Here is a 25,224-nt window from a genome sequence, read left to right on the forward strand (position 1 = left end):
GCATTTATAATTTTTTATTTTAAATATAACCCGTCAAAAAAAACCCTAAATAAATTAAATGTAAAAATTATGAAATACAAACTACTTCTGTATTTAACAAGAACTTTTTTTTCTTTAAACAGAACATCAGTGTTAACAACAATTGGCAATCTGACCAAGATGTAAAACCACAGCTCTCTAAACAGTTATTTTAGTTCATTTTTTTCTGCCTTTTTGCAGTTAATCCTCTGTTTCTTACAAAATCTCTTATGTTTTGAACTGTTCTTCCTGCCAACACCGGATCTTCTACCAATTTGCAATGACTGCATTCATTTTTGGTGGCTAGTTTCCCTTCGTTTATGTGGTCTTTAAAATGCCTCATCACTGCAGCAACCTCAGCCTTGGACCACATGTTTTTGGGAGCTCTTCGGGAATTGTGGGATTGAGCAGCATTTTTCTCTGGAAGATATATAAAGTAGTAGTAGTTAAAACAAACAAAAAACCAAACAAAAAAAACAAAAAACATTTGGTGGTTAAAAGAATGGATGCTACCCTGTACTAACTTCTGAAATGTGTTGCTACCATCAATATCAAAACGAGCTAAAATTCTCTTTGAAAATTTATCAAATTTCTAAAATGAGACATTTAGTGTTCCGCTGTGAATAAAAGACTGAATAAAAAGTTGAATAAAAGTCTCTTGATGCATGCTCAATCATCCAGGTAAGTAAATCCCAAAACGTTGATTCTGTTAATCTGGACGTAGCGTTTTCAGTGGGAGAAACATTTTGTCACTCATCCAAGTGACTTTTTGCCACCACTCTGCAGTTTGCCATATGTTGCAAAGTGATGAAACAATAATAAGCTTAGAGAACCAACTGCACCCCTTACCTTCAGAGGGAGCAGCAGTCTCACTTGCTGCAGGCATTGTGAGTGGTCCTTCATCTGCTGATTACACAATTTGATTAAGTTTTAATATTTGTAACAAACATTTTATCCACAGAAACCAAGCTAGTGGTAACTTACCACAATCTACAGTGTCTTGGAGCTGCGCTGTGTTTGTGGAATCAGCTACTGCATGTACAGGCTCACTGGTGCCACACGCCAACATTGTGAGTGCTGTGTCATCATCATCTGATTCACTCTCACTGTCCTTTGTTTCAGCATCACTTAATGCAATTTCATCTGAGAAATTGTGGGAAAACCCCCCCAAAAAACCAAACACAAACCCCCCAAAAACCTCACATTAACAACGAGATATGACAAAATACAGAACAAATACTGGAAATTATAGTACATAGTTTTACTATTTAAGGCCACCACTCTGCAGTTTGCCAAATGTTGCAAAGTGATGAAACAATAGACTTCAAGAACCTTAAATCATGGACATTTAACAGAATGGTCTGTGCTTTTAGGTTTTAATTCTGTTGATAAAGCATAATATTCAACTACTGCCCTAATATTTGCTCCTTTCAATACAAACCTTCTATTTTGATCTCATCCAGTGATTTCCCCTGGATCTGGGAAAGTTGTCCTTTTTCCAGTGTTAAAAGCAGTTTGGAAATCTTGGCCAGCTGTGTTGTGGGAACTGGTAATCTGTAGAATTCGCGGTGAACGCGGATATCATGACCCAGGAAATCTGCAACCTGATCAAGTTCGTTGTTTTTCAAATTAAGGACTTGTGAGAGTGTGGCAACATGTTTTCTGAGCTGTGTCGATCTTAGATACTCAGGCTGCTTTGCTCCACACTGGTGTGCATGAACACGCAAGGAGTCCATTCCTCTGTAATGACTCATTGATCGGGGTCTTGCAAAGAGGTAGATATTAGTGGCACAAATACCACAGTCAGGCCTCCTACTAACCAGTAGTGACAGAGCATCCAGCATGCTTGGTGTTAGCAGAACTGGAACATTTCTGTCCCTTTTTCCCATTATTTCTATTCTACAGAAATAGTTACAGAGTCTCTGTTCCATTTCTGAGAGCCCCATGGCAACATCTGTGTGGAGTGCTGTTTTGTCTCTTTCAAGAAAACTTTTGAGGCGCATCTTTGAAACCTCTCCAGAACGTCTTCGGTTGAACACAATGATTTGTGAGAGTGTAACTTGTGCAAGTTGGGCATAATTCTGAGCTGTGGCTTCGTTCTCCAAGCTGCAAAAGGCACTTTCTGCAGATTTTTGAAGGTAGTGATGGAGAATCCGAACATCTTCTGTAAAGGGCAATGTTGATGGCTTGTTAAACTTTGCCTCACTCAATGTGTTCAAGGCACGGTGAGACACCATCTCAGACCATTTGGAGACATACAACTTCTTGAACGCATCAGTGGACTTGATTAGGGCTTCATCCTCTGTCATGAGGGCACGACAATGGATAATGTCAGACATTTTATGCAGTGTATGTCCCAGTTTCAGCGCAAGGCTTGGAGTTTTGTATGACAGTGTCTCTTCATCAAAACCTGAAACTTTCTTTACTGCTTGCACAACTCTCTGGAAATTAGCAGGCTTAATAGCTTCTTCCATGTTATGCACTGAGAATTCTGTGCGCAGACACAACAACAAACGTCCCGCTTCACGAAGCTTCTGTCGTATATAATCATACTTTGTAGGGTCTTGTCCATGTTTATTGTAGAGGGACTGGGCAAACTGAATAACAGTAAAGTCATTTCGCACAGCTGAGGCAATCTCATCTTGTTTCATAACAGCAAGAACCTTCCAGACTCCACTTGACACCTGCGGATAACACTGAGACTCCAGAGTTAAAGCCAGGCCGAGTACTTTGGTTCTTCCAGGTTCTTTATCCGTGTCATCTTTTGGTTTGTTAGGACATCTGCGGACATGTCTCCAAAGATCCTTGCGAACATACATCCCTTGACAATAAAAGCAATGAGCAAACTTTCCCTCTACTGCTTTAATCTTGGGTCTTCTCTTCACTTTCAGTGGTCCCACTCCACCATGCAAAACTGCAGCATTATGCTTAAAATTTCCCTTATTTCTCAATTTCTCTAACAGACTTTTACGCTCGTTTGAGTCTCTAGGCAGGGAAAATGCATGCACAACATCAGGAGCCGTTTTGTGCGTTTTCAGGTGGCGGGAAATTTTAGCTTGTGGTTTGCCACAAAAATAGCAGTAATTTCTTTTACTTAAAGTCATTTTTTCTGATTCAGTTTCGCAAAGCTCACTTTTATCTTGTGGCTTGTCCTTTGTCAAGTTGTGGATTAAATTCGTTGAATCTGATTGTTCATGCGCTTTGGAGATGTCATCTTGGCATAGCAGACCTTTTGATGTGCTTGGCAATAATGAGATGTCTTCATCTGAATCTTCATCATATGACTCTGAATCTGGCACATATTCTTCTTCTGATATGCTGTGGTTGCCATCATCATCGCTTGATATTTGATCCAGAACTGAATGTGGCAATCCATCCTCCCCTGAATATTCAGAAATTTCTTCTTTCTGGAATGTAAGAACAAAAGTTTTTTTAATTGATCAATACTTTAGACAGGTAAAAAATAAACTGAAAAAAAGTCAAGCCAAATATGAATGGGATACACACCTGTGTTGACTGGTGGCAATTCTGATTTGCCAATTTTGCAAGGCAAGATTTGTGCCAGACCCCTAAACAAACTGAAACACATTTTGATAGACTTAATTTAGCTTTGCAGTTCTATTTAAGTGAAGTAGTTTTTTGTCAAAGCATTGCAGTAATGTCAAATGCTGAAAAAAAAAAAAAAAAAAAAAACTGTTCACATTAAGGATATTTTAATGACTACACATACACTGCTAATCCCCCTCCCCCCCCAAAAAAAGGACATCCCAGATGTGAATGAAGGAATTATTCTTATTAAATACTTTGTTCTTTAGGTAGTTGAGTGGCATGAAAGTGTGTAGTTGAATGTGTGTGGCCTCCAGATGCCTGTACGACTTCCCTACAATGCCTGGGCATGCTCGGGATGAGGTGGCGGATGGTCTCCTGAAGGATCTCCTCCAAGACCTGGACTAAAGCATCTGCCAACCCCTGGACAGTTTGTGGTGGATGGAGTGAGACATGATGTCCCAGATGTGCTCAATTGGATTCAGGTCTGGGGAACAGGCGGGCCAGTCCATAGCATCAATGCCTTTGTCATGGAGGAACTGCTGACATACTCCAGCCACATGAGGCCCAGTGTCGTCTCGCATTAGGTGGACCCCAGGGCCAAATGCACCAGCATGTGGTCTCACAAAGGGTCCGAGGACCTCATCTTGTTACCCAATGACAGTCAGGCTCTCTGGCAGGCACAGAAATGCCACCCCTCACCATTACTGACCCACTGCCAATATGATCATGCTGGAGGATGTTGCAGGCAGCAGAACATTCCCCACGGCATCTCCAGACTGTCACGTGCTCAGTTTGAACCTCCTTTCAGCTGTGAGGAGCATAGGGTGCCCGTGCTGAAGTTGCCAAACTTTGTGTTTTCTGGCAAATGCCAAACATCCTGCATGGTGTTGGACTGCAAGCTCAATCCCCACCTGTGGATGCTGGACCCTCAAGCCACCCTCATGAAGTCAGTTTCTGACCATTTGAGCAGACAGATGCACATTTGTGGCCTGTTTGAGGTCATTTTGCAGGGCTCCTCTTGTTCCTCCTTGCACAAAGGTGGAGGTAGCGGTCCTGCTGCTGGGTTGTTGCCCTCCTATGGCCTACTCCACATCCAGGTAGCACCTCCATGCTCTGGACACTACACTAACAGACACAGCAAACCTTCTTGCCACAGCTCACATTGATGTGCTACGCTAGATGAGCTGCACTACCTGAGCCCCTTGTGTGGGTTGTAGACTGTCTCATGCTACCACTAAAATGAAATCACCGCCAGCATTCAAAAGTGACCATAACATCAGCCAGAAAGCATAGGTGCTGAGAAGTGGTCTGTGGTCACCACCTGCAGAACCAGTCCTTTATTATGGTGAATTGACTATAATTTCCACTTGTTGTCTACTCTATTTGCAAAACAGCATGTGAAACTGGTTGTCAGTGTTACTTCCTAAGTGAACAGTTTGATTTCACAGAAGTGTGACTGACTTGGAGTAACATCGCATTGTTTAAGTGTTCCCTTTATTATTTTGAGCAGTTTATGTTATGGAATGGGGAATTGAGGACAAGTATACCATTTTTACAAGGTCCTGCACCAATGAGGTAATACTGCATTTCTTTAATTAGACGTGACCACCCATTAATTAAAAAGGGAGCAGTGTTCATTTCAGCACGTCTTAACTTGTTGAACTCTATTAATGCTTTTTACTATACACTGTACCTATTCACTAAATGTCTCACCTTTGCACTTAAAGCCAAGCCACTTGAGGGAGGAAACCGGTCCCACACACTGAATGCACTTGTCCAAAGATGATATTGTTGTGCACACCAGACGATGATTGTGACACTGTTAGCAAAATATTGCAACATTTATTTGTTTTGGACAGTTGGAAAGGTGTGTTTTCAATTCAGTTGCAGATATCAACTAATAAACTTCGTCCATGTAAATCACATCACACCCAGGTGACTGCCAAACACACACACACACACAGCATCCATAAAGAATGATGATAGATTAAATTATTAGTTCATTAAGTGGTACACTGGATTATATTTACCCTTTCAGGCTCTGGATGTTTCAGGTCCAGATCATTGTTTGGAAAGCTGTTTGGTTGCGGCTTTAGGCAGCTCACAGTCTTCTGAATCTGGCTGGTCTCAGTCTTCGTGTGTAACAGATAGAGAATGAAGACAAAAGAACAGTAATCTGACAGTTACTAAAAATGCATCACTCAAGAGGATGAATAGACCATTTCACTATCGGCAAATAGCGTAAGGTACACATCGTGCATGAGAAACATTCATTAAAATCTGTCCTAGGTCAATGTTACCTCTTCAAAATCTTGCACTGAAGAAGAATGCATGGCTTCTGAGCCTTGCTGAGGCATTTCTTCATCAAGATCCTGCAACAAAGAAAAGATGGCACAAAGATTAGACCAAGTGCTCTTCTTGCAACTGTACTGGGCAGGCCTGTGCTTCTGTCTTTAATTTGCATGTGTGTGTGTGTGTGTGTGTGGGGGGGGGGGCTTTCCACTCAAGAAATGTTTTCTTCTGAAAAAAATACTGGCTACAATAGTTAACAACTGATTCCTTTGCAATCATCCATCCTCTTCCACTTATCCTTATTAGGATTGTGGGGTAGCAGTTTTGGGGCCTATACCAGCTACCATAGGGCAGTACAACCTGGACAGATCACCAGTCTAACATGGAAGGACAAGCATTTGCATTCACACCAAAGGGCAGTTTTGAATCACCAGTTAACCTAACCCCATAAGCTACATCTTTGGACTGTGGGAAGAAGCCAGAGTACACAGCCAGAGAGAGCCCATGCACTAAAGCAGTAAAAAGTGCCTAAAACAAGTTAAGAAGTTGTATAGTACTATCTATCTTAATGTTCAAGCCTGAGTTTCAAAAAATTTCAACATAGAAACAAAGCACATGCAGTCAGCTCTGCATGCTGTAGGTCAAACTGTCAAGAAATACGAGAAGACCCCTCCTAAAACCAGAGTGATGTCACCATGAAGCAAACTTTGACGGAGTCTCCCAATAACAGTGTGGTCCTCCTAAGTCACATTTGGGTGGTTAACACACACACACACACACTCAGATGTTATCCAGACTTGCACTTTGAAACAATGAAAAGGACCTACAAGCCACGGTCCATGTAAATCACATCACACCCAGGTGACTGCCAAACACACACACACACAGCATCCATAAAGAATGATGATAGATTAAATTATTAGTTCATTAAGTGGTACACTGGATTATATTTACCCTTTCAGGCTCTGGATGTTTCAGGTCCAGATCATTGTTTGGAAAGCTGTTTGGTTGCGGCTTTAGGCAGCTCACAGTCTTCTGAATCTGGCTGGTCTCCGTCTTCGTGTGTAACAGATAGAAAATGAATATACAGTGCATTTTTGAAGAGGCTTTTGAAACATTAAATAAACTGTATGAGAAAGATAAGTTTCAAGCTATTGTCTTTAAAATATTCACTGTCATGTATAGAGAATTTAAGGCCCTATGATTAAGAGACAAATAGTCAGTGTGATTTCTTTATTTTTTAAGCCATTGCTAAAGGAGTAAAACAATCACCTGTAGCAGCAACGAACTGTCACTAGGGCCCATTTATCTTCAAGGGACAAAATTTAAAATGAATCTAACTAAAGAGGCTACACAGCAAAATCTCCAGTGTTAAATTAACACTAGAGAGTGTCTATATGGGTCCACACAACACTGTTGAGTGTTGAATTAACACTTTTGACAGTGTTATATGTTTAAAAGTAACCTAGTCAGTTTTGAAGATTAACAAAGACTAACACTGAGCAGTGCTGATTTTCTAACACTGGAATATTTCTAACATTTTGAGTTATTTTCCAGTGTTAGAAAATCAGCACTGCTCAGTGTTAGCCATTGTTAATCTTCAAAACTGACTAGGTTACTTTTAAACATATAACACTGTCAAAAGTGTTAATTTAACACTCAACAGTGTTGTATTTAACACTCAGAGGTGTGGACCCTTATAGACACTCTCCAGTGTTAATTTAACACTGGAGATTTTGCTGTGTAGAATCACATTAAACATCAATCACTGTTAAAATTTAGAAACCGAAAGCCATTTTTTATTTCTGCATACCTGCTGATATTTTTTTAGTGCTTTTAGAGGGCTTTGATGTGGCAGCCATCACAATTGCCTGTTTTCCATTAGTACCTACCCCTGTTTTTCCAGTAGGTTATAGTACCATGTAGTTTTTCAGTAACTACTGCACCAAGGTTCCAAGTGATCCAAAGTGATCAGAAAATTTGACATAGACTGAATGCCACCAGGTGGCTGGTCAATGGTGCCACTCGATAAGTTATGAGTGCGCCTCCTTCGTGAAAATCCAAGCCATCATTTTTGAAACTCTGAAATGTTTGAAATAGCGACCAAAATTAACAGCGTGATCCCTGAATTGAACACTAAAGTATAGACTGAGCAGCAGGCATTTTGTCACCTTGACGTCCATGCTTGCTGTGGCATTTATATCACTGGATGCTCGGCTGCATTGCTATAGTTACCCCAGGCACAGTAGGTGATACTCAATTTCAGTGAAAAACTAGATGCCCTAAGTCACGTTAAGCCAATTTGAGTAGGTACAAATGTAAAAATGGCTTAGGGTATGCAATTTATCAGTTCCAAAAAGTACAATTGTAGAAATACCTTGCATCTCCAGAGCCAATCCGAGTCACCATAATTATAGTCTATTTCTTCGCCTGGACTTATGTCTCTGCTTGCAAATAAGCATAGATGGGGCTTTCCATTGATATTTAATATTTTCATCTTAGCACTTGGACTGATGTGGTTGTCGTTGACAAGTCTGCCTAATGACCCATCTTCTTGAGATGCATCCACACTGTGGGGTTAGGCAAAAAAGTATTAGCTTAACTAGTTAGTTAGGAAGCTTTTTTTTTCATAAATCAAAAGCAATGTGTCATTTAATCTTAATCAAACTACACTGATATAATACGCACCACCAGAGTTTTCCATCAAACTTGAATTCAAACATGAACACCTTCAGGCTGTCATGATAAACTCTGTGTCTCCGCTCACATTCTTCTTTTGTTATGAGTTTACCTCTGTATTCCAAAAGAAAGTCTCCTTTTTGGAATGGAACAGTCGTGAAAATGCCCCGACCTGAATTGCAGAGGCATACCAAGTGAGTGACAAAAGACAAAGTGAAAAACTCCAAATCTAATCCAAACTAAAGACCAACTTACCTTTGAAGGCATTTATGTAGTGGATATCAAGTCCCAGTTTGTCCCTTCCAGCAGAAACATGACAGACTGCATCCTCCCGTGGAGGAATGCGTCTCCTTCGCATGTTCTCCTGTACGATTGGCTGTATTACCAAAGCATATAAAGTATTACGATTATCGTCATCATTGTCATCATCATCAGTAGTAGCAGAACTAGCAGTAGTGTAGTTTACAGCATAAACACAGCTGACTTATTCATAGTGCTAATTTATGCCTTCTTTTAAAATGTTAAAGGCCTAGTACTCAAAATGGCGACATGTGACATTTCTGTAATGGCGACTGCAGAGAGTGATACAAGTACTGAGAAAGCTTAGGCATCAAAACTGTAAGAAGTTTTTTCTTCAGGCATATAAATAAATACACGACTAAATACACTTATACCCTTGCTTTTATTTTAGGGCTGTCAGCAGAATGGACAGACATTGGACAAACTGCCCGAAATTAGCTAACAGCGACATCAGGGATTTTGACTCAGACTGCGCTGGTTTAATTGTTAATCGCGTTAGTCGCGATGTCGGCATTAACACGTTTAAGCCACAATAATGCTTTAACACCGAGTAAATCCTAACACGGGTTAGCCCGCTTTATCGCGTTGACGCGGTTAGTCGTCAGCCCTATTTTATTTACTCAATGACAAACGCTGGGGCCGTTTTACTTCTTCAAAGACTCACTAACAGTCCATAAAGCATAAATTAAACCAGTTTAATATAGGCCTGTGCACCTATAATTTCATATAGTATTAAAGTCATGGTGCATTTTACATTAAAAAAGGCTTACCTTTGTGTTTTTAATCCGTCTTCGTATTGCCGTCGACATACACTTGTTAAAGGGCACGCGCGCGAAAGTTGTGGCGCCGTTTCCTGTAGGTACCGCCTATATATATAGCCTACCAATCACAATGACTTCCGGCCGTGTGTATTGAAAATGTGTATTAAATTGCAGTACCTACACACATCCACTCTAACTCGAAACGTCGCTGTGCAATACACTGGAATACACAAAAATCAGGTGAGGGGTATAGGTGGACTTTTAAGAAAATCAGAAAATCTTTTAATTATAGTTTAATAAATGAATTTACACTACAGTTTAAGCAAATACAGGTCAAAAGATAAATAATGACCTCATAAGAAGTAGAAAAAATTATTATTTAGACACTTAAAAATGCATTTACAAGTCATGTTTTAGGGGGACACATGAATACACAGCAAAAAGTCGAAATGTCCCCGGAGCCCAGGTACAGCGCAGGTCAAATGTCAATCCATACCACATAGACGCACTCACACACACACACACACACACACACACACACACACACACACACACACACACACACACACACACACACACACACACACACACACACACAGAAACGGTTTCCCAGGTTTAGTGGGTGAGTCACTCCTCAGCTGAACATGGTCTTATCTTCTGAGCAGGTTTATCCATGACTGCGAAAACAGAGCCAGCAGAGCGCTCCCAGTGCACTGTCTGTCTGCACAGAGGGACGTGGATTCAGAGAAACAAGCACCAATCATGTGATGCAGTGCACCAAGAGAGTTAGATTAAAGGAAACCAGGCATAGATATGCATGTTTGTGTGTCCCACTGAAAGCCCCCCCACACACACACCCCAGCTCATATGTGTCTAAAACACCTTACTCTTTCCTGCTCTATTTAGCTCAGCGTCCATGCTTTTTTTTCTTTGACCTCCTTTTTAAAATCTTGACTCCTGTGTGTTTATTTATTATTTATTACTATGACGCTGTAGCTCCTGCTGGAAGGACGCCAGAGATACGGAAAAGAAACAGAGACAGAAATGGAAATATGTTTGACACGTGACGAGAATACTTGTTCCTTTGCTTATTAAAATGATTCCAGCTACGCTCTGTGACCAATAGCAACCACATTTCTGAGTATGCTGTCGTCAGACAAATATTTTTGAGCCTGTAACTCTAGCTCCAGGCTGTGAAAAATATGCAGAGGGACTTGCACCATTGCCAGTAATGTTAAGTGCTTCTGACTCATTTTTATATTTGTCTTTCAAGAAAATAACACAGGTGTTTCCTCCAGTGAATTTTACTTTGTTGTTGTATACCAAAGGAGAAAAAAAATAGAGCAAATACTTAATTTATGTTAAATTAGCCTTTTGTTTCTCAACACAGGACAAATTGTACTTAAGTGACAAAGCTTTAGTTGTCACAAGACTAGTATTTTAAACTCAGTACCAATACCAGGAAAGTGTTTACAATTTTATTCTTGTTATATTTGGGTGGGACTGATAACTGCCTACCTTTCACATTAATGCTATCACATTATTTAGCTATAGCTGTTAGCCGCTAACTTAATGATAGCTAATGCTACTTTTGGTTAACTGCTAATAGTTCAATGGCTCGCATGCCCCGGACAGATTAACATTTATGATAACTGTTCAACGCTGTTGAAATGTGAGCTATAGTGACCTCTTGAAATTTCTCATTAGGTGTGAGAAAAACGTCAACTACTTTAGCTGCTAGTGAGGAGAGGGGCTGTCTGAGGTTGTGTGTCAGCAGCAGGAGGCGAAGATGGCACTGTTGGTATTGATACTGTTGCAAAAGAATATTTAATTCAGTAGCAATTTCTATTATTGATTAGTGTCCGGGTACCAATTTTTTCGACAACCGTGCACAGAATTTGGGCGCCTGACCACGAACTCCTCTCTGTACCGAAATATTAAAATGTGAGGCCATCTGTTTGACAGCTCAGCTGAAATTTTGTGATGCAGCAGGGCAATGATCACAATCACAGCATCAAATCTGAAAACGAAAGGAATCAAAGTGTTGCAGTTGCCCCAGTCAGTAAAAGCTCAGATCTCAACCTGATTGAAATGCTGTTGTGGGAACTTAAGAGAGCTTTGGATGTTCGGATGCCCATAAACCTCAATGAACGGAAGCAACGCTGTAAAGGCATGAGGGAAAGATGTGAGAGGCTGATAAAGTGATGCAGAAACAGATTACTTCAAGTTATTGCTTCTAAAGCCAATGAATCTGGGTGTGCTTAGTTTTTTTACATGACTGCACAGAGTCCAATGCAAATGTGCTTTTAGATATGACTGTACACTCTGTTAGCTACAATAAGATGCAACCAGCTGTGGATGAAAACTCAGCCAGTGTTTGACCCATATTTAGCAATTTATTGCAAAGAGACTGCTTGACTCTGCACCAACATCTGCTAAGCTGTGATGCTACATGTGTGGCCGACAGTGCACAGAGCATTTTAAACAGTGGAGCCAGAGATTTGGTGACAACTTTTCTAAAATTGCTACAAGCATCAGGTTCTCAGAAAGAAAAAAAGAAGATAAGACGTTATATAAGCTGATAGCGGTATATCTGCAGGACAATGCCAGGCGGCCAGTAGCAGTTCTCCTAGTTTCCTAAATACTGATAATATGAAGGTTGTACTCCCCCAGTCTGAAAAAGCTCAGGCTAGACAGGATGATGTGATGCAGAGGGAAGATAGCAAAGGATACATTTTTCGGAGGAGCCGTTTCCATCTAGTTAAGTCTTTTTCTCTCATTTTTGAGGTTCTCTCTTCACTCTTAACTGAAAATGTTTTGAAAGGAAATGATCTCTCTCTCTTCACAATCTTGTAAATAATGTTTTCTTGTTTTTAAAGGGTGCTTTGACAGGAGAAATAAGCCCAGCAACAACACACTTAAAGGCAACAAGTTAAAGCGCGTCCTCTACACTATACTATAGTAGATTAAAGAGACCTTGCGTTTCAGTTCTGAGAGTGTTTTTGTGGTGACTCATGCCCTACTTCCAGCTCAGTTTCTGAGTCAAAGCTAGGAAACACACATTAGGAATTTTGGCAGGCGCATCTTGGAAAGCTTACAGTGATTTAGATCCTTTGAGGGAAAACTCACCTCCAAAGGGAGATTCTTAAATGTCACTTTAGCTCAGAAAAGCCCGGACAAAAAGAGCAAGAGCAAAGACTATGAATTGTTAGAATAATAACAATGAAAGTTGCTGAGTCTCTGCAGCATCCGAACTGTAGTAACACACGCGCTGCCCTTTTGATAATGAAAGCTATTTCTGTGGATGACTCACTTGATTGCTATTCTTATCCACTATGACTAATCAAAGAAAAAGTCCTTGCGTCTTTCAAGCTGCTATTTCAGGTGAAACTGCTCTTTTTTTTGCAATTTCAAGCGCTGGCACGTCTTTTTGCTTTGAAAGCGACATTGTGTGATTGGCTCTCCTGACACATACTGTAGAAACTGAAACCTTACTCCTGTCTCTAAAAGCTTTCTCCTCCATACTGGTCCTTCTGGAGGCCGCCAAACACACAGCTAAACTGACCGACGATCACTTTCTGTCCTCTTTCTGCCTCTCATGTCTCCACTTCCTCATTGTCCTCCCTTTGTTTCCACAAGCTCGCCGACATCGTAATTTCCCCTCCCCTTTATCTCTCCGCAATTAATCTCAATCTCTTTGGCTCTCACTTTCACGCAGCATCTATCACGTTTTCTCAATCTCGCCCACCAACCCATCAATGCTCTATTCTTAGCGAGACAGATTGGTGAACTATTTCACTCTTTCTTTCTTTGTGGCTTTGCAATTTTGGAAGTGTAGCTTCTGCATGTAAAACACTACATCTAAACAGCATGTGGATTCAAAGCACACTGCCTGCAATCTGATTCAACGTTGACATTTGATATACCGTCTTTAAGATGCAACTGTTTACAGCAGCATACTTGCCAATATTTTCAAATGATTTTCAGTGGGGATGGGGGTTAGCTCATCTCGCCTGATATGCTAGCTGATATGGTGTCCTATGTTACCGTTATGTTATGACTTTGCAAAAAGGCTTGCCCACTGTCCAAATGGCTATAAATCTTTTGACAACCCCAAATGCCTCACTCACACAGGCTTAAAGACAAGTCAGCAAGCGCCCGCTAGCCACAGGTCGCAAGGGAAAAATGTTCCCCGACCAGTTTGCAGGTGATTCCCAGAGATGGGTGATTGTCGCTAGATGAAATTGGTTTGTACATTTGTCCAAACACTGCCAACTAGCCAGTGAGTGGTAATGAAACAGGGAAAAGTGTGACACTTTTCTTGTCCAGTTCTAGTGAGCCTGTATGAACTGCAGCCTAACTTTCTTCTTCTTGGCCGACAGGAAGAGCACCTGGTGTGTTCTTCTGCTGTTGTAGCCTATCTGCTTTAAGGTTCAACGTGTTGTCCACTCAGAGACGCTCTTCTGCATACATCGGTGCATTGATGCAGTATTTTATCTTGTTTGTCTGCTGTTCTGTGTATTTAATAAACACATTTTGCAAAATGTTAGACCTCTACACTTGATCAAAGTCACGTAATTGTACTTGACAGCAGAGTGGTCTTTTCTCAATAAATATCCCCAAACTGCTCATGTCAATAAGCGAGGCATGAGTCAACGTGTTCATATGTAACATATCTAAGTCTAAGGTAAAATTAAAAAGCACAGTAAACACTGCGCTTACACAGAGCATACGCAAGCCTACTGCTGCCTGCCGTGTGGTGTTTTGGATGGGGATGGGGAGAACAGCTTTTGGTGCATAGGAGCAGCACACAGTTCTGCTTCTTTCTCAAGCAATGGGAACATACAGGCAGATTGATTTCTAATTCTGTTTCATGGCACAGAGACGCTGCTGCTGCTGCACTGCAGGAAGCGCTCAACAAGCGATTTAATTTCTACCCTGAAATGTTATCTCCTGTTGAACCGGAGCACAAAGTATCTGTAAGCTAGATATAGAGCTCCCCTTCTGATCAGGTTGTTTGGGGAATTTTCTTGACCTAAATGAAATTTTCTTCATGAAAAGTTATTGCTCTCATAATCCTGCTTTTATTGAAGATACACTGGCTGGAACCTGGAAAACAGCTAAATTAAATCAGAAGGAAATTAAAATATTCCATCCCAGTAGTAGAATTTTACAAAGCATTTATGTAAAGGCAGGTTTGAGATCAGTTTTGTTTTGCTCTTTACATGTTTTGCTCTGTGTGTTAGTGGTAGTTTAACAAGCAGCAGAAGGTTTTGTGATTTCGTTTGTTTTTTCGCCATATTTTGCCCATATTGTCTTATTTTTTTCTCATCTGCTTTTTCTCAAAAAAAATGAAATGCTCTGCCATCCCTAATCCTTTGGTCATCAGCCACAGAGTCAAGTAATCAAGAGGAAATTACATCTAAATTAAATTACTCTTTTCCTCATCGTAATTAATTGCCGTTAGACAAGAGCCTGTGTGGCATATTAACTCGCTGACAGACATCCTGCCATACATGAACGTTTTTTTTGATTTCATGAAATAATTTCCCATGCAACCCGATGCTGAGAAGCGCTAATCACTTACTTCACATTGACCACTCCCTAACTTAGGTCTTTGCCTGAAATGTTGCATTGCAGTTCACACACAGCGACAGTGCACACACGTGCACACACGTGCACACAAAGGGGAAATTCGATTTGTTTAATTCCCATGCATTATCTTTAAAGACGGGGTAAGACTAGGCTACACTTAACCCTCGACCACATTTATTTGTTTTTGCATGCTCTGTTAGAGTTAAATAACTGACTTGGAAAAGTGGAACGCTGGCAGTGTTTCATAAATGGTTAAATTATAGAGAAAAGGATTCTTTTGGAAGGATAAAAATACAGATGCAGCACAGCAAATGGGGGAAAAAACAAGGAAACAAAGCTTATGATTGCACATTAATACAACATAATAAACCAATTTTGAGAAGTCACGATCATTAACCTAATTACTTGTACTGTAAATAGTTTTTATGCACTTTCTGAACTGTTGCCCCTACATTATATTCGTTCTATGGCTGTTGTTTGTCAAAAAGCTGATATGCCCTTAAACAAATGGTTCAAAGTGAGAAATACTTGTAGTTAGCTTATCTTAGCATACAGATGGGGAAACAAACCATGATTATGGCTGATCAAGTCCTGCTTTCACTGTACAGTAAAAAATAAAATAAATACAAATCATATCCGTGGCTGGTTTTAAAATGAGGTGAATGCAAAAACCAAATGATTACAACATTATTTAGCAAAAATCAAACCAAAATGCAAAACATTGTGTAAAAAATTAAGTACACCCTTACTGCTTCCATAGAAATCAGGAAGGTTAGTAAACAACCAGGTGTGTTAACACAATGCCAAGATGGAAAGATATCATCAACGATCTTTGGGAAGACAATCTAGGAAAGGTTATAAGTCCATTTTCAAACAGTTTGAGTTTCAGCTTTCTACACTAAGATTTCCACTCCTGGAAATCTTAGTCAAATATTTGTGACTAAGATTTCCAGGAGTGGTCATCTCAGCAAATGCAATCCAATGTCAATATATATTCAATGATCAAAAAGAAAAAAGAAAAAAACTGCAAAGAACAAAAGGCTCTATCTCAGACTGTGCAGATCTCAAAGGATACCAAAGTGGAGGTGATTGGTCATAAAGCACAGTGTTACATTTGGTGGAGGGTGATGATTTGGCCTTATTTTACAGCCACGGGACAAAATAGGTGAGGGCATCTACTTTACAGCTAAAAGTTGCCCAACTCTGGGTTTTAAAACAGAACAATGATCCCAAGCACAGCAAAGAATCTACACCAACAATGTAGCTTGCCATCACCAGTGTGTGAATGTGTGTGTGAATGGGTGGATGACTGGATATGTAAAGCGCTTTGGGGTCCTTAGGGACTAGTAAAGCGCTATATAAATACAGGCCATTTACAACAGAATTTCTAAAGAAGAAAATAAAAATGTTGCTCTGGTCCACTCGGAGTCCAAACATCAAACTGATAACAACTGTGCATAAACAAATGCCTGCAAAATGAACTGAAGCAATTCTTTGGCCCCATGAGCTGCCCAGATTTCCTCCATGATGATGTCAAACATTGATAAAGTCATGACTAAATTTGGTTCTACAAGATACTGAATCATGGGGTGTACTTACTAATATTTAAAACCTTAGAACTGAAAGAGGTGGACCTTTATTTTTTCGTGACTGTAGACAGATGCCCGGGGTCTCTTGGGAGGGCTGATTGGAATCAATAAAACAAAAAAGCCAGCCGAGCCAACTTGCTCGGTAAATTTCTGCTGTTTACATGTTTGAGTTAACTTGGCTGTAGTGATTTTCATGCTTTTTTTTACTTGTTATATTGTTATGTGTTGCTTTGCCTTTTTTATTCCTCGGTGAAATGTTTAAGGGCAGTTCAGAAAAGACAAACCTTCATTTACCAAGACCAGCTATTCCAATTCAACTTGATTGAATAATTCATCATTGGGAAAAAAGGGGGCATTAAGTCATGTGCTTTGGGAATGTGATTATGATCTATTTAATCACATGTTATCACTATTTAAATGTTATCATAGCTATCTTCATTTAGAGGCTCCAAGTTAAACTTTCCTAGGCTTGATAAGATGAGGTTTGCCTTGATAGCAGGGAGGGGAGCTACTATGGCCCTAATACAATCTGACAGATGGCAAAAAAGGACAGAAAGGTTACAAAGCAAAACCTGTGCTGTGATCGCTGACATAGACGTGGATGAAGACAAACGAACTGAGGCCGTCAGGTCAACGGTAATGCCTGTGTTTGTTCTCATGGACAGCTGTAACGCTGGCAAAACAAACACTTGGAATGCATGCGTCTTTCTAAAAGAAATGCAACATCAAAGAGAAAATTAAATTTGTTGGTCACAAGCTCTACTGTCATACAGCAGTAAACCCCAATGCACTGCGTGATTTGTTAAGTTGCTCCCAGTGTTTGAAAATGTGGTTACACTTTTATCTTATTTGTGGTAGCTCAACTGACACAATGGATTGCCAAAAAGTGATTTCTGATGTTTCTTTTAGTTTTTTTTATGTCTAATATCTCTACTGATATTGGTAAATGGGCTGTAGTGAAGAAGATATTTGAAGGGGTTCTATATAAATAAAGAAATAACTGGCTTTGCAAATATCTGTATATCTCTTCATATCTGAATCAATCCAATCTTTAGTATTGAAATGAGAGTTGTATTTATCCTACAGACTTCTTGGCAAAAACTACAAATGCACATTTGAGACATTTATCAAAAGACAACTATGCCCTGCACTAAAAAAATGTTACGTCTGTGTAGATGTGGTTTGGTTACATTTCACAGAGTGAAACTGGCCAGTCAACCAACTGCTATTAGACTATTTTTTTTCTAACTGGAGTAAAAACTGCTGATCCTCCAACAGCCGTTTGAAATTGGTTCTAAAAGCATCAGAAATCATTCTCTAAAGATTGCCACGCTTGTTTGTCCTATTTTTTTTTTTTAAATTTTTTTTTAACAGTGTGGGCCTTTTAAGCTAATTTCACCATGTATTCATCAGTGGCTGAATTATACCGGTTTAGCTAGTTTGCTTTTTTAAGCCAATTTGACATAAAATAATAGACACATCCAATGATACTTTTGTCACACTCATTAAACCTTTGCCTTTGTAACAAGAACAAATTAATTATATGCTAAAAACCTGTGTTTACCTACTATTTCATATCAAAATGGCTGCTGTGAAGTTTGTGTTGTGTAAGGACTTGATGCATTATCAGAAGCATGCTAATAGTGTCACGGAGGCTAATATAATTGGTGCTAGCTGTCTACCAAATTGCACCTTAACTAATTAAATTGCTTTGGGTTATTTAAAAAAGTGATGTTACTAATAATATGTTTTGCTGTGAACTTAATGTATTAATCATCCATCTTTTTCTGTTACTTGAAATTCTAGGATTGTGTTTTTTCTGCGTTGTGAGTAATTGGCGGGTATATCAGTTTATATGACGCACATTGCTAATCAAGATAACCAGCATTACCTGATAATGTTTTCAGTTTTATTCAGATCTTGTCACTTCTCGACATTATTAAACCACGACAGCAATGACCAAAGCACCAGACTCGAGATGTTAAAGCAGTAGTCAAAAAACCAATGGGTGATTTTTTTGAGTGTTCCATCTTTTATATACAGTCTGTGGTCACAAATAGTGCAATAATGCCAGGCTAATTAGGAGTTTTAATTTTCAGGATTTTAGCTTCCTAAGGTAAAGCAAAGGAGGTCGCTAGTGATTGTTGATTATTTTGTAAAAACTAGAGGGTTACATTGTGGGGTGTTCAACAAAACCTTTAAACTTAATCTAAGTTTTTATTTGCTGTTTGTTAACTGGCTTGACTCATTTTGAATAAACTCCATAATACAGGAATAGCTCCAAATGTGTCATATGACACATGAATTGTGTAAACTGTAAATATGGCTCTGAATCTCTGATTCATATGTACACTATAACCTCTTGGTCTTACTTAAGCTTCCACTTTGAATCTTCCCTTAGTCCAAATTTAGCTGGGGTCTGGCAGTAAATATACCACAACATATCCTTCATCTCCAACACCCATGCTTGGTTACTGTTGCTATGCATGGTGGATCGTTGCCGTCACCGGTGCATCCAATAGGCATGTCGGCGTAACCCGGGAGTCTAAAAACAGCATTCTATATTACAGCATATAATGAGAATGGCTTCATCAGTGTGCTCTCCAAATGTCAGAGCAGTTTTAATGATCTACTGAGCACACACACACACACACACACACACACACACACACACACACACAAAGAAGCTATATGTCATGTGTGAGTGTGCATGCAGTCACAGTGTGTGGCTCTTTTCTGCATTGTTGGCATTTTTAAGCAATCTCACCTTCCTAATAGTGTTCAGTGTTGAACCTATTAGTTCTTTCCACCCTAACACTTTTGTGTTACACCCTTATATTTTTTTCCTCTACCATGATACATAACATGTGCATAAGCAGCTGAGAAAAAAAGTTTAGTGTTTTTTATTCCCGTGCTTCGCATTTCCGCGAGATTCATGAGGTTGTTTACAGGGGCGGGGTATTACTCATCGTAGTGAAGCCAACAGGAGACACTTTAACTGTTTTTGTAACACACAGAAACTGAAAACCCTCTACTGTAGCACAATAAAGCACAACAGCTTATGCAATGTTTTTGTTTTAGCTGCTCAAATGGCATATATGTCAGACAACCTCTAATTACTTCTTCCGGGATGTGTGCTTTGTGTGTTTTGATGTTAACAGTATAACAGACTGAATTCACCAGCAGGTTGGGAGAAAATACATCCAAAATGATTATGAAGCAGGAAATAAGATGAGGCAGATACAATAAGAAAAGAAGAAAAGGAATTGGTTAGGAAGGGGTTCATAAGATAACTAGCAGACAAAAAGCTGGAGAGAAAGAGGAGCAATAAGTGGGACTTGTGGAGGGGACAATATGAGTAAGGGGGAAAGGCTTGTGAGCGAACATGCCGGCCGGGGCTCTTGGTGCAATGCAGAAGGCATTGCCATGGAAACGAATGGAGGGAAAGAGCAGACGAGGAGGAGGAGGAGGGGATTAAATAGGAAGGAAGAGATCAGTGCCTCATACTGTGTAGGGGGCTATTTTCACGAGAGGGGAGGGGCCGGTAGACAAACGAGTAACAAGTGTGGAAATGGAGTTAAATGAATAGCTTCTCGATAGTTTAACACTGGAGTTCTCCCACTTGTGTGCATGAAACTACTCATCGTAACAGAGGCGTCGTCGCACTTGTGTTAAAATTTAAACACACTCTTCAGCAGACTTGTGCGGTTTGGTTGTGAGCGAGGACAAAGTTTTGGAGAGGAAGTTAGTGCAGAAGTTACAGTCAAGTATTTCCTGTACAAGTTACGATTCTTATTTTTTTTTTAAATGAAATAAAATAAAAGGCAATAGCGGATGAGCCTGTCGCTATGGCGCTAGTTGTCTCAGGTGGCATTGTCTGAGGTCCAGATCTGAGGGCGGGGGTTGTCATGGCAGCAGGAGTGCATGGAGTTTGTCTGGGTGTCATGCTACAACACATACAGACCTTTCCCTTTCTCTCTCGGTGTCTCTCTCTCGTGCACACACACACACGCGCACACACACATACGCACACATACACACACAGGCTGTTGGAAATACTCTTTACTGCAGGATTATAAATAGAAGGTACCAGAAGGCAGCACCCCTCTCCTCATCTTCAATGCCCATGGGACCCTATCATTCTCATCTTCCTTTTCACCCATCTATCCTCAGCACTCGTCCTCTCTCTTCTTTAGAGCCCCACAGATGCAGCATTTTTTTTGTAAAGGTTTATACTAGTCCGCTTCAACCTAACATGCATCTTTTTAGATTGTTGCAGACATCGACAGCATTTTTGTTAACATGGGATGCACAACAGTTTATTTTCAGCTGGAACAAAAGAGCTCTGTTCAGTAACCTGTAGCATTTTAAGATTTGTTCAGGTGAAAGCAAGAGAAGGTCTAGCAGATTGATAGAGAGATACATAGATCTGTCCTCGTCTGTCATTATCATCATTTTAACACCCAAAACTACCATCAAGGGCCTCTGTTTTGCTGTCTGTTTATCTCCACAGTGATGGTGATGATGCAGGGTGTCTGTGGTTGTCATGGTAATGAGCCTGGCATGGTAAGGATGCTTAATGAGACTGGAGATGCTCGGGCTAATGAAGTGGGACGGCTGGGTGTTCGCTTAACTGGCAGCGATAAGGAACCACTTGTTAAGTCTGCTGTGCCTTCACTGCGCTGTTTTGCTATATATCCAGGCTCCTATACATTTTTATTTTGACAGCGAATGCGCACCTGCGGACCACTTATGTGCAGCCCTGGTTATTTAGCTCGTCATATCGCAGCCACAGAAATTCTTTTGTCCATGAAACCATAAAGCTGCACTTTCTTTTTGCCTTATAGTCTGATTTGTCATAACTTCTCCGTTTTGTGGTAAGCTTTTCTTTGGCTGTCACTTCTTCACCCTGACCTGTCTTATTTGGCTCAGCAGAACTGAAATGCTTTTACACGCTCACTCACATAAGCTCAGCGATTCTCTGCGCGATCAACCTCTCACATGTTTAAGCTTGCTGCGGGAGATTTCACTTGTCATGTTTGCATAGTAAGCTAACGATTAATAAGACGATGTCAGAGGAATTGGTGCACAAATTATCATCACTCACAGATCAGTGCTGTCGCTCTCTATACACAGTTCGCACGATTGCAAAGTGAAAGCAAAAAAACGAGCGCAAATTCAAACGCGACTTCAATATGTCACATATTGACAGTGGCTCACCGATGCCAATGACATAATTACCCAGCTACATTTCTGAAAGAATGCAAAAGCATTGACATATATTTTTCCTACAATAGCCCGACGGGCAGGGCAGAGATAGATTTTGGTAGCCCGACTGAAAAAATCGCTAGCTCCGGGACGTCGGGCTAGCGATATTGCAAGCCCTGTATCTGATTGAGGAATCACTCATCTTTGGAAAAGAGAGTTTATTACAGAGAAATGGCTCTTTCCAAAATAAAAGCTATACTATCCGCTTCTTCTGGGCTATATTCTCAGCAGCATAAGGAGAATCATGTGCTAACAGCTGTCTAAATGACTCGGCTAAAGTTAGTAGCATGCTTGTTGTTTTTGTCTTTGCACTAGGATGATGTCGGCGTAAATGTGCAGTCATATTCGTTGTGTTCCCACTAGTGCTTTCAGGTTAATCTCGTTGAAATGACCTTAACGCCACAACACGGCAAATCTCCGTTAACGAGCTACCGCCGATCGCTCTGTGCATGGGGCTAGACGGCCAACACGTTAACGAGCTAACTGCGCTAGCACACTAGTTCCCACCCATGTAATTGAGCATTGCATGGCACATCCAACATACTGTTTTACTTTAGTCCATGACTCGCTTACCTTCAGGGTCATACGTCACATGAAAACCAAAATAATTCCAAACGCCAGATCTGAATGAGGGTGGGGGAGGTGCCCTGCGCTCTTCCTTCTGACTATACTGTCTGTGTTGAGCGCTCAGTGGATCTGCGCTGGACAGTGCAGCCTAGGCGGAGTAGTCGAACACAGATTCACTGAGCGCTCAACACAGACAGCATCGTCAGAAGGAAAATTGATAAAATAAATTACAAATGTTGTATTGTTCGATACATATGCGTACCGAACCGAAAGCACTGTATCGAACGGTTCAATATCGATACGAATATCGTTGCACCCCTACTGCATACCCGTGTAAAGGTGTGAATTTACAGTTGTGAACATCGATCTCTGACCTAAAACTCTATGGCTAATGCTACAAGAATGACATCGAGGCCGAGGTGTGGAGTGATAAAAGTGAAGGAAAGAGCTGCACAACCTTACACTTCATATCCTGAACCCAAATCACTTCATCTGTGCCCTGCTGCTGCTATTTCAGCATGCCGAGTCACACGGAGATACAGTGTGTCATTACAGGGGATGATGTCCTGAAAGCTTCTTCTGGGGTTAGCACTCTCTGGCTTGCTCTCATTCTCCTAACGTCAGCAGGACTTGCAAAGCCTTGATAACCCTCCCCTCTCCTCCTCTCATCTCCTCATCTTTCTGAGCTCAGCCTCTCACCTCTCCCCTTGCCCTGCCATCCACTACTCTTCCCCATGCTGCCAATTTGTGTTTCTGCCTTACAAGCCGAGGCTCAGGAGGTCCTGCTAAAGGCTTATTGCTCCCTAGTTGCAACAGCCATTGCAAAATGGGCTTTGTGCATTTAAAATGGACTGTAGTTAAACCTGTGATGTGGAGCTGTTTTTCAGTAGCGCAGGGACACCCCAGTGGATATTGCCTTCTCGCTAGAGTGGCCTCGCTTCATAATAAAGAGTGCAGGAATCTGAGCTTTCTAGGCAAACTTGAATTCTTGATTATTTGTGGTAGGTAGCTTTGAAAAAGCAAACATTTTACACAGAAACACACTCACAAATAACTAAAGAGAAACATCAGACATTTTTAGGCAATTTGTGCAACTGAGTGTGTATGTGTGTAAACTTTGCTTGGCTTTACGAAGTATCTTAAATTCTCATAAGGGTCACATAATTTCACCGTTAACCCCTGGCGGCCTTAACAGGCAGCTCTAATAATCCTTGGATTATTATACTTAGTGGATTAGCCTGTTGAAATAAAGGTACTTAAAGAAGGGAACATGACCTCTGTGTTCTGCTTTCAGATGGCGGGACAAAGAAGCTCCGCAGCACCATCCGGCGAAGCACGGAGACCGGAATCGCCGTCGAGATGAGAAACCGAGTGACACGGCAGGGCAGCAAGGACTCAACCGACGGCAGCACTAACTCAAACAGCTCCGATGGAACGTGCGTGTCCCGTCCAACAGTGTATCCGTTCGCTCGTCCATATACACAATACCTGTTCATCCAGCATAAGTCTGTTTCTCCTCTTGCAGGTTTGTCTTCCCTACCACACGCCTGGGCCCTGAGAGCCAGTTCAGTGACTTCCTGGACGGACTAGGCCCCGCTCAGATTGTAGGCCGGCAAACATTAGCCACACCCCCAATGGGTAAGCGTGAAGTCGGCCAGCATCACCATCTAGTCCCGTGCAGTCCACTCCATTCTCATCTGTTTTTATCATACAAAACTAGTAGAAGTCATCAATTGTTTCTACTTGGTAGCGTTTGATTGAAATGTGAGGCATATAAGCAGGACAATATATCGCACACCAGCACAGTCAGATCATTCAGTTAATACATCATCAATCAGAACCTCCGGTTTCTGTTTAAAACTTTTTGCAGCATGCATCCACTTAAATGCACAACAGCATCGTGAAATACTGCCCAGTAATCGTGTATTCGCTCAGCAGGAATGAAGTTATTCCTGCGTGAGCTATAAATCTTTCATGCAAAGGTTACTGGTTTTGAAAAAATAACTACCCAGAGCAGTGTGCTCCTTTATATCTGGTGGTGAAGATGGCGTTGTAGCACTATGTGGCCCTCTGCTGCTGAACATTGTCTGTTGCAGCTGCAGTCCAGGCTCTCGTTTGATTGTTAGCTGAGTACCACAGAGATCTCAGCTGCATTGAAACTTCAGGGTTTTTAAAAAAAAAAAAAAATTTTATTATGGTGTTATATTGAGTTTTGGTTTGTTTTGATCTATAGGGGATGTAAATGTAGGCATGGTAGACAGAGGAGGGCAGCTAGAGGTGGAGGTCAACCAGGCCAGAGGGTTGACCCCCAAACCAGGCTCCAAGAACATACCAGGTACTCACTTCTTGATGAAAGCTACAATTCTGTGGGCTTAGCAGCACATGCATGAGGCTCACTTTTTCTTTTTTCCTCTGCAGCAACCTATGTGAAGGTGTATCTTCTGGAGAACGGCGTGTGCTTGGCTAAGAAGAAAACCAAAGTAGTGAAGAAGACTCTGGACCCCACCTACCAGCAGGCTTTGTTGTTCGATGAGAGTCCTCAGGGCAAAGTCCTACAGGTAAGTAATCCTCTTTTTCTAGCCTTTACAATTTTCCGCCAAACATTT

The 25,224-nt window shown here is 40.9% G+C and overlaps 3 protein-coding genes across 4 annotated transcripts in view; 1 reads left to right on the forward strand and 2 right to left on the reverse strand.

Annotated features, from left to right (window-relative positions):
- The window catches only part of rims3 (regulating synaptic membrane exocytosis 3), a 34,415-nt gene that overhangs the window by 8,700 nt on the left and 491 nt on the right, over positions 1-25,224 (forward strand). Inside the window, exons 2-5 of the mRNA XM_085346578.1 lie at positions 23,913-24,054; positions 24,144-24,256; positions 24,852-24,953; positions 25,037-25,176. Coding sequence (XP_085202704.1) covers positions 23,913-24,054; positions 24,144-24,256; positions 24,852-24,953; positions 25,037-25,176 — 497 coding nt within the window. The remainder of the gene's footprint in view (positions 1-23,912; positions 24,055-24,143; positions 24,257-24,851; positions 24,954-25,036; positions 25,177-25,224) is intronic.
- Positions 147-5,379, reverse strand: LOC146609955 (uncharacterized). Of its 2 annotated transcripts, none has more exons than XM_085346370.1 (6): positions 5,281-5,379; positions 3,526-3,596; positions 1,460-3,425; positions 1,003-1,161; positions 868-921; positions 147-438 (listed from the first exon to the last, which is right to left on the reverse strand). In XM_085346370.1, exons 3-6 carry the CDS (start codon positions 3,120-3,122, stop codon positions 191-193), a joined length of 2,124 nt encoding a protein of 707 aa, XP_085202496.1. In that variant the 5' UTR covers positions 3,123-3,425; positions 3,526-3,596; positions 5,281-5,379; the 3' UTR covers positions 147-190. The 2 variants fall into 2 exon arrangements, with proteins under 2 accessions (XP_085202496.1, XP_085202495.1); XM_085346369.1 differs by having other exon boundaries at positions 868-924.
- Positions 6,787-9,924, reverse strand: LOC146609956 (histone-lysine N-methyltransferase set-1-like). The gene is made up of 4 exons (XM_085346423.1): positions 8,794-9,924; positions 8,548-8,710; positions 8,237-8,429; positions 6,787-6,915 (listed from the first exon to the last, which is right to left on the reverse strand). Exons 1-4 carry the CDS (start codon positions 8,894-8,896, stop codon positions 6,787-6,789), a joined length of 588 nt encoding a protein of 195 aa, XP_085202549.1. The 5' UTR covers positions 8,897-9,924.

The sequence above is a fragment of the Diplotaxodon limnothrissa genome, linkage group LG22, assembly GCF_057381915.1.
Source record: "Diplotaxodon limnothrissa isolate DT_005_m linkage group LG22, D_limnothrissa_male_GT1.1, whole genome shotgun sequence".
In the NCBI taxonomy this organism is placed as follows: Eukaryota; Metazoa; Chordata; class Actinopteri; order Cichliformes; family Cichlidae; genus Diplotaxodon; species Diplotaxodon limnothrissa.

What these genes read in the sequence shown, in the direction of transcription:
- LOC146609955 (XM_085346369.1), bottom strand. Translation starts at nt 3,122, where the DNA reads ATGACTTTAAGTAAAAGAAATTACTGCTATTTTTGTGGCAAACCACAA. An exon ending in GGATGAGATCAAAATAGAAG is followed by an intron (nt 1,162 to 1,459) that starts GTTTGTATTGAA and finishes ACAATTTCTCAG; the next exon opens with ATGAAATTGCATTAAGTGAT. An exon ending in CCAAGACACTGTAGATTGTG is followed by an intron (nt 925 to 1,002) that starts GTAAGTTACCAC and finishes TTGTGTAATCAG; the next exon opens with CAGATGAAGGACCACTCACA.
- LOC146609956 (XM_085346423.1), bottom strand. Translation starts at nt 8,896, where the DNA reads ATGCGAAGGAGACGCATTCCTCCACGGGAGGATGCAGTCTGTCATGTT. An exon ending in TTTGATGGAAAACTCTGGTG is followed by an intron (nt 8,430 to 8,547) that starts GTGCGTATTATA and finishes CTAACCCCACAG; the next exon opens with TGTGGATGCATCTCAAGAAG. An exon ending in ATTGGCTCTGGAGATGCAAG is followed by an intron (nt 6,916 to 8,236) that starts GTATTTCTACAA and finishes TTACACACGAAG; the next exon opens with ACGGAGACCAGCCAGATTCA.